This window comes from Plecotus auritus (assembly GCF_963455305.1).
Source record: "Plecotus auritus genome assembly, chromosome: 5".
Classification (NCBI taxonomy): Eukaryota; Metazoa; Chordata; class Mammalia; order Chiroptera; family Vespertilionidae; genus Plecotus; species Plecotus auritus.
In genome coordinates, this window is record NC_137776.1 from 145644240 (window position 1) to 145656498 (window position 12259).

Below are 12259 nucleotides of genomic sequence, written 5' to 3' on the forward strand. Positions count from 1 at the left end.
ATAAAAATGTCCTGTGGGTGGTCACGAACCAATTTCCTCTTTTATCTTTTCTGCTTTCGTCCAGGTGTGGGAGGGGTCTTAAGTAGATGTTCAGTGATATCAATATAAGTCACATTTCTAAATCTGGAGGTATTGTTACCTGTGTTTTTCTGTTACTACCGCCCCACTTTAGTCCTGGAACTTTTGGATTAATATAGGACACAGAACAAAACAAATGCACTCCCATTAGCAATATGTACTCCTGCTCACACTGGGAGTGACAGTCCTTTCTGAGTCTTCATTAACCAACAAGAGAAGATTGGTTTCCTTTGTGGGATGGTCTACATATCATTCTTGAGTCATCATTGGCGTGCACTGGCTACAGCCAGACTAATGCTCCTACCAATCTCAGCATGCTTTAAACACCTTCTGCTTCATCTGTGTTGTTCCAGCTCACCACCAATTCTTTTCCCGTAAATAGTGACTTATTTAGCAGCTCTACAATGATATCATTTTTCTGGCTACTTGTTCCCACTTCTATTTTACACAGTCTTAAGAAACATAAAAAGAGACTGGTTTTTGTCTTAGATAGTTAGTTGAATACTTAGTAAGTCGGATATTTGGATGACCGCTGATTGGTCATGCAATTTCCCCGCAGGTCTGGTCCACATAATTGCCCATCGTGGCATTATGCAGAATCACTCTTGTATTTACAGCAGATTGCCCTGTTTAGGAAACAATTTCAGTATCAGGATTTGCTGTCACTCCTTTTGTTGTTGATAAATTCATTTTCTGTACTAAGATGTAATTGTGTTGTCCTTTTTCTCAATTGCCCCTTAAATGCTTATGTTTATAAAACCATTGGGGGCGGGGGAGCGGTAAGGGGAAGGGTTTTTTTTTTGGGGGGGGGCATTAATGCAGGTTGAGTCAGTCACTCAAGATTCAGTATTGGTCCTTGTTTTTAAGGGCCACCAAGTACAGTTTCATTTCCAACACTCACACATATGCAGAATTGTCTCGGGAAACTCTTAGGGAGTGATTTTTTTTTTTTTTTAATTTAAAAGTTAGCAGTGATACTTAGAAACCCAACAAAAAGAGCTAGATAGAATATCTCTTTTGGGATACGTCCTACTTCTTCTAAACCCACTGATGGGCCATGAAATACTGTGAACTGCTCAGAGCAAACATGTAATGAAACCACCAGGAAGTGTGTGCGTCCTCAGTTACCATGTTTTTGCAGCTGGAAACTCGAAGGGTTTGGGATGAGGTTCAGTTGAGATTCCCTGACCAGGCTGTAAACCACATCAGACTGTGAGCTTGTCAGGCAAGGTGACACGGTCACAACAATACTATTAGGAAGTAATGGAATAATGTTATGACATGGTATAAGAATCAAATATTCTATTTTTTAAATTAGATGATTTTTCCTAGTTTTATATCTGTTTACCCTTGATGGAGTGTGCTCATGTTGGGCTTTTGGAACCTTAAAGTGAAATTAAGACTCAAGAATCTCCTGAATACTGTGGTAAAAATTAGACAAGTGAGTTGAGAGAGACATGTGGGTACAAAAACTGTGTGTCTATGACAACATGATATACCACACTTGGCTTCCTGATCCAGTTGCCAAAGACCCATCTGACCGTGTGTATGTCAGTTTCGCCCATGTGGGACCATCTGGAGATGGTGTTAAAAAGTGACTGATAGCATACGCTCTGCAGCCAAGTATAGCTCGTTTGAATTGTAGCGCTACCACTTACTACCTGTATGTACTTGAGTTACTGTGTGTAGCTCAAAGCCTCGGTTTTGTCATCTATGAAATGGGAATAAGAAATTTACTTATATGATACAACTTTTTCAAATTATACTATAGTAATGCATGGACCCACATGCGGTACCTGGGCCTGGCCAAGTGCTTACTAAAGTTGGTTATTACAAGGTCCTTAAAGGTTAAAACTTCCTAACAGGAAAAGGTTACATATGCAAGACTCCCCATAAAATCATGTGTGTTTTATTGCCTGGGAAGGTCACATTGTGCAGGCAGTTAGAAATGTTATCCTTTTCGTGTATATTATCATTGACGGGTAATTTGCAGTAAGTCCAAGAAGAGACCTGAGAGAGGTGTGGCATTACTGCTGTAACTTCTTATGGGACAGTGGTCACCAGACTCAGGGCTGAGAGAAACTTGCTCTTTTTCTCCATGTTGGTTAGACTTGTAGCCTCCAGATCATTGCTGGCCCCAAAGCTCTTGGTGCTCAGTCTTCCTGTTTTTGGAGGTGCGAGGGGCCTTGGTTTTCAGAGGCCAGTGAAGTGTGGGCCCAGGGCTAGGGAGTCCTACACTACTACTGTGAACTGCAGACTTCCTGGCACTTCTCTGCTTCCACTCTGTCTGTGGTTTACCAGATGTCTGGTCGCCTCTATGTGATCCCTGTGAGCATAAGTATACATGGGTTATAAAACACGAATCAGACTTCTCCACCAATAAAAGTTCTCTCAGGATAGCAGATTCCCTGAGGGCCTTTTCCTGAGCTGGTTACCCTTCCACAGGTAGAGAAACCACTGAGTCCAGATCCACTGGTTTTCCATATTATCTTCTTCACTTTATTTTGGTGAAATTCAGGAAATTTTGAAATTAAATCATTTCTGAAGTTGTATGCTCCCCTCAGAAATTAAATCATTTCTGAGTAGGATTATCTGAATGCCTGCTTCGTTCCCTGTGTAGTTCCAATTTCCTGAAGCTAATTTCTTCCCTCTAATTATGAGCACTCGGAGAAGAACTAGCTTTTGCAACTCAGCATGAGAGCAAGTAACTCATTTCTTCAGGCTGAGTTGAATGCAGAAGGCTTCCCGAGTTTGCCTGAATACAACTGCTTAAGGTACAAAATAAAGGTCCTGTTACTATTATTATATTTTTAGCACTTAGGTTCCCAACAGTCAACACCTTGTACTTCATATTTCTGAGGACTCTTGCCTTGGCGCATAGGGTAATATGGGAAACTTATTTCTCTTCTCTTGTCCCCCCAAAGGGTAAGATTTAGAATATGGAAGTTTTAACCGTGTGTTAAATGTTATTTTAAAATCACTAGGTTGATTTAGACATATTTGTCAAATCCTAGTATACTTTTAGGTGTCTTGCCATTTGCTCGTGAGAAAATAAAAACATTTTCATGGATTCTGCTTTACCATAAATAAGTGGCTGGAATGTTTATCCAGACTGAGCTTTTGTTGTTGTTGCTTTAGCCCCTCACCCAGTAACTACACTGGGAAAGAGCAGATTGGCATCACCTCTCAGGCGGAGCTAGAGACTAACATTCAGAACTGCCCCTTGATTCACTTCCTAATTTTCCTCGCAGTGGTGCATTGAGTCTACTGAATTATTCTGTGGATTCCGTATTATCAGCAGAGGGCCAAAGCGTGCTATTTGTTTTAGAAGCAAAACTCCCCTGCTTCCAGGGATGCATCACACAACCGCCCTCCCTTTCTTCAGCGTTTCCTGCCTTACTGGGCTCTAAATTGGTTCCTAACGAGTATTGTATTAGAACAAAACACAAATGATTATGTGTGCATTGCTCTCCTATTTTAAAAATTCATGTGGTTGGGTTTTAATTTCCTTAATATTGGGTTCTTTTGCTAATGCAACCTTACAAAATAACCTAGATCCAGTCTTGCCCCCTCTGAAAACTTTGAAAGTGAGAGTCACAACTCATCTTTCATTTTTAATCAGAGGTCATAAAAAATAGGCATCAGACCTCTGTAGGACTCTCGTCTTCCAGTCTTTTTCAAGCCACCAAGTAGGAGCTGTGGTTTGTAACTTAGCAAAACATTGTACTGTCTACTACTTCTTCAATGCTTCTTATGCACCAGAAAATAGGTTAAGTACTTGGCATTACTTTGATTCAGTCGGTACGATGAAGTAAAGTAGATATTAGCATCCATATTTTAAGTGGGGAAACTGGGAAGTCAGTTTCACGTCGGTAGAAAATGAAGGAGCCAGAATCTGAACGCTAGGCTCCCTCTCGTTAGGAGACCACCCACAAAAATGTGTGTGTGGTGGTTGTGGTGGGGAAAGTGTAGTATAAAGTGAAGCATTGAAAACTAGGTACAGCTGAATTATTGGGGTTAATCACTTCATTAAATTATATAATTGTCTAACCACTATGCTGTGCACCTGACACTAATATAAAATATTGAATGTCAACCATAACTGAAAAATTAAATTAAAAAAAAGAAAATTAGCTACAAGTAAGATACTAGACTCTCCTGCTCCCTGGGACATGCCAGTGTCCATCCGTGTGCAGATGACAGGACACAGAGGCTACCATGAGCCCCTGTCGTACCTCAAGGAAGGCAGTGAGTCATTGTCTCCCTCGCCCAAATGTGCCGACCCACCCTTTGCAAATATCCTTCTAAAATGATGGTGGTGGACAAGAAGGAAAATAACTGCACAAGTTGCAAGATAATTGTCATATTTCCTACTTAAGAGATTGTCCTACCTCACATTCAAGACTAAATTGAACAAGTGTCCTGATTAGAATTCCATGCATGCACTGAGTCAGAGGCCGTCCAGTATTTACGTATTCTTCAAAAAAGAACAAAAGTCTGTGCCTATGCACTTGGGTTTGTTTTCTGTGTGTTGAGATTAGCATTGCAGTTCTCCAAAGAAAGTATTTTTTGTTCGATAGTCGTTGTCCTCTTCAGTGCTGAGAGCCATGAGAAATAGGTACCCAATCATTTCATATTATAATTACTTATTGCAAATTCAGAATCCCCCCATCGCTGTCTATGACTTGGAACCCAGCATTGGGCCCTTGTACCACATTCTTTTTTAAGAAACTGAAAATGGGGATTTGTTGGTTTTAGTTAACCATTTTTCCATGTCCCACATATACGTGCAGAGTGTTAAAACATTGCTAAGTTCTTCGTTAGATTACAAAGCAATTGCCTGGCTCTCCATCTGAACTAGGGATGTTCCCGAGGCCTTCGGTTTTGACAGGAGCTTATTGTAATTTTCCAATGATGTTGCGAGCTTTTACAAAAAGGACAGTAGGGCCAGAATTGGGAGCCATTTTGTTGAGGAGACTGGAAATCCTCCCCCTTTTCAAAATGAAATTACACTGGCTAATCCCACGCTATTCATGATAAATTTAAGGTTACATTATCTGCCTCCCTCAGACGAATGCCCCTTCTCCATGTTGAGAACAAGAGCAGCATTTGGCATTTGCTTAGCCCAAACCCAAATCGCTGACCCTTTGTTTTTAGGACTTTGCCATTTTGCTTTCGCTTTTTAAATTTGCTTGTGACTCTGCTTCCCCCATCTTTTTCTTTTTTTTTGGTACAATGATTCTTACCTTGTCTTTCCCCAGTCCGTTTCTGACCTGGAGAGACGTGCAGCATGTTATTGTCAGGACTTCCCGTGCAGGACATTTGAACGCTAATGACTGGAAAACCAATGCTGCTGGTTTTAAGGGTGAGAACTTCTTTCATATTCTGTCACAGGCAAAATATTTTTCTTTTTCCCCCATTTTAAAAGGAGAGCAGGAAATAGAACCCCTCAAAAGAAACTTTCAATTGTGTGCTGACATATGGAGAGTTTGATCTTTTGATAAATCAAAGGCAGATTCTTTTTTTAAAAAAAATTAAACAATACCTATAAGGCAGATGTCCTTGGCTTCCCACATCATATGTTAATTTCTTAAAAGATAACCAACTCCCAAGTATAGTCACCTATGGGGCTCCTGATTGGTTTATGTGCTGACATTGGTTATCTGAGTGCTATTTGTAATGATGTATTTTAAATTCCTCACCTTCTGTGGTTATTTACTTTCTCTTAAATAATAATGGGTATACTAGTATTTTGTTCACTGTAGTCCTGTTAGTTGCTGGGCCATGCTTTCTACACATTTTGTTTTTGTTTGTTTGTTTTTGCAACTTCTGCAAACAGAAAAACAGGCATACTTCTAAGGCATTACTTTATATAAACTAAAAGTTCTTATGAAGCTTTATAATGTGCAGCCTGTATGAAATTGTGCATAATATATTTGGGAGCTAAGTATTTTCCCTATGGCTGATAGAGATTATAGTTTCCTCAAACTGTCTTATTAACGGTAGCCATTGTGTTTGTTGTCATTCATAACATATTATAATAAAACGGAAATAATTAGGTAAAGCAGATGTCCAAAAGTTTACTCAATTTACTCAGGTTTCAGATGACCTCAATTTTAATCCTTTAATTTAAGTTACAACAAAGATTACTCTTTGTCATATCTGCGACTTAAATTTACTTTCAAATAATCTTAGTATCATTATATATTCCTAAGGATGAAAAACATCTCATGGCATAGAAAATATCTACTTAAAAATTGAGCTTTTGGTCTTCAGATCATTGGTTACATGCTAAATAATCCTGGGCCAATCATTTAATTTTTCTGGGCCCTAACTTCCCCGACTTAACCATTTTAGAAGCTGAATAATATTATACATATGTTATCTTACATATGATTTTAATATGCCCTTAGTGAATTATACCCGATGTATGCAAATATTCATGCTGGAAATGTAAAATGTAATTTAAACATTATTTGCAAATAGCTTATTATAGTCTCATGCTTAGCCAACACCTATAAATATACCAGGCAGGCAGTGCCATATAAAATAGTTGTTTGATTAATATCTTCACTGAAGACTTACCTCTGTTTTTAGAAAAAGAATATCCCTTTGCTTTTGAGTATTATCGAATACCTTTCCATGCTTATAAACTATATAACACAGCAGTGTTCAATGAGCTTTTAATCTAAAAAGTTGTACTCGTTGGGATCACATTTTCTGAAGCCCAAATCAGGACACTTGATCCCAAAATAGCAATTGTTATGTGCAGCATCAGAAATATTTGAAATTTCTTTTGTTCCAGAAATTCAGTTATTTTGCCACTTGTTTGTTTCATTTGATTAGCTTCCACATGCTCCAACTCCTACTATATAAATCCATGAGGCTGGAGGGTGGAGTTGGTTAAGGGGGTTATGGAGAAGGGCAGGGAGGGACCAAAATATAAGCTTGGCTGCTTCAACACTGCAATGAACTCCTTAGCAGAAAGTTCACAGACTAAGTACATTGACCTCCATGAAGCTGAGGAATCAACTTTAGCCCCAATAAAAGTCTTAGTTTTACTTATTCCTTTTTGGCAACTTAGAAAGAGCAAATGGTTCTAATAAAAAACGCAACTCTTTTGAAAACCTCTGTTGATTTTGGAAAGGGGGAAACAGAGGATTTAGACTAAATCGCCAGATCCAAACCCGATTCTGAAGGGGGCTGTCCACTACTGCTGGCAGGGAGGAGAGAGCATTTTACTATTGCACGTGGCAATATTTAGTATAATATTTCACTCTCCTCTTAGCTTGCTGCCAAGAGTAACAATTAAAGTTCGCTTTTTCATAGATGAATTACCCTGAATGGTCTGGACTCCCAGTGGAATTGTTTTGTAATTTTGTTGATGGCAAGCCCCATATTTCATCTAAGCATGATCATAATAAGAAGAATTTTTCCCCCAAAAAAAGGAGTGATCTTTCCTACTCTAAGATTACCATTCCCTCCCTAGTGTCCCACAAATAAAAGTGATTAAGACAGAGGCTAGCAGGAGAAGCCATGTGCTTGGGGGAAGGAGAGAATGAAGGTCACTAGGACTGGAGAAAGATGGGCTGACTTCTTATGAAATAAGAACTGAACGAACCAAAAAAAAAAAAAAAAAAAAAAGCTAATTCTTGGAAGAGGTTCGTGCAACAAGCACTCAGCGAGAGCTCGTATTTTAAATTAGGTCAGCCGGCTCTTGCCGACCTTCCTTAGCAGGAACACATGGCTAAACATTCCTCCTTAGACAAGAAAAGGGAAGTTGCCTCCAAACAGAAGCGTGTAGCCCCGGGTGCTTTTCCTCTTCCCAAGCACTCGGTCCCAACGCCCAGTGGGATGTGCATGAAATGGACTTCAAATCACCTGTGCTGCCCGGGGCTTGCTTTTGTGCCCTCGTATTGGGCAATTTCACTTGTTAGAAGAGTGTTTTAATTTTTTTTTAATGAGAATAATTTCACAAATTGCTTGGTAGGTATTCTTCTGCAATGGGTACAGTCAGTATCAACATCAGAATTTCCTCCTCATCAAAGCAGCTCAGAGTAGCACCCAATTTGGTTTGGGGTCTCGCCATCAATAGACTTGAGAATCTTACTTATCACTGGTGACTTTAGAGAAGGGAACACCCTAAAGAGTAACCTCTTACCAAACACTGCCAAGCCCATTTCACACAAAGTTCTCACATCTCTGCAGACATACCCATATGGGGGCCCTGCGAGGCAGAGAACAGATGATCTAGGGAGTTGAGGCCTCTCCCAAGGCCGACTCGATCCACCGTTACCCACGTGGGTTGGGACTTGGAATGAGATTCCCCCCCAGAAGCAGCCGCTGGCTTCCTGATGACTGGCATGGGCAGGTTCTCATTCAGGCTAGGAGGTTGGCCATGCAAAAGTGAAAATGGTGGCTCTCAACCAATTGGTGTCTGTGTTTCTGGGAGTGGCTTTACGCTGGAGTTGTGTACTGATGAACCGGGTGCACAAAACCTCCTCCTCCTTTCTCTGTGCTCTCCCTGTAGTCGCCCTCTATAAACAATCCCACAGTGAGCAGTTCACAGCAAAGGGAGCGAGGTGGCAGCCACGCATCAACATTATTATGCTAATGGTACCTTAATTTTTAACCATTTTAACTGAAAGATTATTCTATCCTGCTGCTTCTTTAATAATAATAATAATAATAATAATAATAATAATAATAAACTACCTGTTACAGTATAGATGCGATGGGTTTTTGTTTTTTTTTTGAGGATCTGGTTTTCAAAATAAACATAGACCAGTGAATACATACCTATGGAAACTGACTAAACACCAATTTGATTGTTCCGTTGTGACTAATACTAGCTCAGTTTCGACACCTTTTGACATTAAATCCCCTCTGGATGTAGTTTCTGTAAAAGTAAATAGAATAAGTATCATGCACCTATTAAAGAATACACTTGAGATTATGCATGAGAATAGAAAAGTATTTGTGTGAGGCCAGATGAACAGATGTGATGGCGCCACTGCAGAACTAAACTCCAAATTCCAATATGTTGCTACTGTCCAGCATTGGCAATGCCCAGAGATGACCTTGGCATTTAATTGTTTGGTGTGTTTTTCCCCCGAGTGTTATTTTTGTGTGTGTTTTTTTTTTTTTTGCCTTTGATCCCTTCCCTTCCCTCTGATGAAAAGTCTTTTCTGTTTATTTCTTTCCTTTTCCGTACTCCCTTGTGCTCCTTAAAATGTACAAATTAGCTGTAGAAGCGAGGGCTTTTGCGATCTGGGTGGTTTTCTTCATAGAATTTAACGTATGTGGTCCCTTCGTTTATTTATTCATAACTGTCTCCGAGCACCTTCAGCCTGCTAGCCCATCCCAGGCTGAATGAAGTGGAAGGAAGTGTCAGAGGCCCCGTGACGTTGCTCCATCTGATCTGGCCTTGGTGTTGCCTGATCTGATCCGGCCGTGGGAGGATTCACATACAGAAACGGACTGGCCTGCTCCTTTGTTTCCCCTCCAGGCAAGCCCCAGGGGTCTACCAGGTCAGTGGTCGGCAAACTGCGGCTCGCGAGCCACATGCGGCTCTCTGGCCCCTTGAGTGTGGCTCTTCCACAAAATACCACGGCCTGGGCGAGTCTATTTTGAAGAAGTGGCGTTAGAAGAAGTTTAAGTTTAAAACAATTGGCTCTCAAAAGAAATTTCAATCATTGTACTGTTGATATTTGGCTCTGTTGAATAATGAGTTTGCCGACCACTGTACCAGGTCATGTTAATTAAGTGTCGACTGTAGTTTTCCCATCATGTAAAATGTATCCTAACCTCAGCGGCACGAAGCGTCTAATGTAGACACCATTGTGGTGTGTGATGGGCGTTTGACCAGCTCTGTGTGTGTACATTGGATATGTAGAGCCATGCCAAGGACTTTAATTCTGCATTCTTCAAGAATGCATAGCTAGTATTATTTCAGGAAGAACTTAGCTATTTGTGGTAATCTACTCCCTTCTTTCTACTGCTTTAATCAGAGGGCCCCTGTCTCCCCCAATGACCTAGACTGTGAGCTGACTCTCCACCCTCCCCCCGCCACCCCCTTCCTTATCTCTGGTTTGCGGGTACAGTTATAACTATAATTGAATGCATGCAACATCCGTGCTTTAGTGTTTTTTTTTTCAAAGTGTCTGTATTTGGATTATATGACTGTATACAGCTAAACGCTCTTAAATCTAGGAGCAGGAATAGACGTCAGATAATAAATTAGGACCTTCTGTCATCTTTACTAGGCGAAAGAATGAAAAAAATGTCATTGAAAATCAACAATGACAACTAAGTGAGCGAGGTTACCACGCCTTCCATTTCACTGCCCTCCCAGACTATGTAAGTCTCTTTTTTTCTACCAGCATGTTGCTGAAACCTCCCCATCCCCACTGACTCTTTCTTTGACCACAACTAAACTACTAGATTTTTTTTTTTAATTTTCTAACTGATTTCCCACCATGGGGAAAACAATTGACAGTCTAACATGACTTCTTAGCCTCCAAGGCCTTAACTTTTAATAACCTTTATTACCTTTCGTTGCCATCATTTTATTCGCACTGGTAGGGCTGGTAATTGTAAGATGTTCCGATACATTTTTAATACCTACCTGTCTTGCTTTGTAACTAGTTTGTAAAATAAGTTTGTAACACATTAAAAAGGGTTAGAAGTGCTGTAACCATTAAGCATGCCATGTGTTGAAACTAAAGATTTTGAAATGTGGTTTGAGTGTATAAAGTGATATTTGATGTGATACCGTTTGGAAGGAAAAAGCTAAGCTATATTTTATTCTTTCACTCTATAAATACTATGTCATCTTCGCTGCCTCGCATGTTGATATGATGTTGGTAGCTATGATTAAAGCCACATAATGCGCCTTAATGGATAATCTGCACATCATGTTTTTGGAGAAAGGTCAGGGTGAAATGCTACCCATCTGCTCCGTGTCAGAGCTGGTATAGAATCAGATGCCTTACTCCAGCCCTGGTCTCATTTGCAGAAAAGAGCTCTTAGTTCTTCTCTTACGTAATGCAAAGAAAAGGGGGGAGGGGGTAAATGCTTTTGATTCTACCTAATAAAATTTGCTCACTGGAAATGCAACCTGAGTTTCCTTCAAGATTTCATTTTATATCATGCTCTATGCACTCATACTCATATACTATGTATTAACTTAAAACCATTCATTTTTGTACTTATTGACCAACGTATATATGAGCTTATCTTCTGCTTCTTTTTTTTTTTTTACTTCTATTAGATTTATTTTATTAGATTTATTTAATTTACTCCCGGGCCATAAGTTTTTGTTTCTTCCGTTTCTTCCGGGATATCTTTTTCTTCTGTGCCACCTTCTCTTCTGGTTTAGGAACAATCTGCTCTTTTTCTGTAAGATTCATGTCCATGTGGCAGGGAGACTCACGTATGGGTTAATCCGCCTATGGGCTCTGTGGGGTCAACGCCGCATCTTGGGAGCTTTGTTCACCTGAATGTGCTCAGCGGCCAGAGAGTCTACATCTGAACCCTGAAGTTCAGCATTGCTCTCGGCATTTTTCAGCACGTGCAGCAACATTCAGCACTCTTTCTGGGCCACCCACCCTCTGTCCAGCCCCGCCGTTTTGCCTGGGCACATCTACCAACTCCACCCTTGTACCAACGGAATGGCACTCACTGCTTCTGTAAAGTGACAGACATCCTTCAGATACCTGGTGGCTTTTTGAATATGCATAGCCTTGATGGCCTGGGAAGTTTCGTGGGTGTTCTTAAAGTGAACACGAAGATTTGAGCCTCTTGATTTGCATGATTTTGTGGGGTTTTCTGGGTCTAGTGAATAGCGAACCATTTTCAGAGGTCACTATGGCCGCTTTGGGGAAGAATGAGCTTCTCGCTCAGTTACAAAAAAGATGCGAGTCTCACACTATTTAGAGACTCCACCTTTGTTCTTTGTCCTGGTGGGTAGTTCACGTAAACATCTACGTGGGAGAGTGATACAGATCCCCTGGCAGCAAACAGCTTGACTTGGCTTCATCTTGTCTCGTATCCAAAACACCCACTTGCCCCATCAGTGTTCAGCTCAAGCCTTCAGATGTGTGAGGGTTAGACATATTTTCTACAAATGAGAATCATTGTTTTCTTTGTGCTGGACTTTGGACGATAATCTTAGATTTGT

At 40.4% G+C, this 12259-nt stretch overlaps 1 protein-coding gene and 1 pseudogene across 5 annotated transcripts in view; one reads left to right on the top strand and one right to left on the bottom strand.

Annotated features, from left to right (window-relative positions):
* PCSK5 (proprotein convertase subtilisin/kexin type 5) overlaps positions 1 to 12259 on the top strand; it is a gene marked incomplete at its 3' end in the record, with an annotated part of 433646 nt that overhangs the window by 215558 nt on the left and 205829 nt on the right. For all 4 annotated transcript variants that reach the window (XM_080668429.1, XM_080668430.1, XM_080668431.1 and 1 more), the window contains exon 10: positions 5340 to 5443. In XM_080668429.1, coding sequence (XP_080524555.1) covers positions 5340 to 5443 — 104 coding nt within the window. The remainder of the gene's footprint in view (positions 1 to 5339; positions 5444 to 12259) is intronic.
* LOC308248442 (large ribosomal subunit protein uL22-like) lies at positions 11376 to 11932 on the bottom strand (annotated as a pseudogene). Its single transcript has one exon. The product of its transcript is annotated as a large ribosomal subunit protein uL22-like (transcript).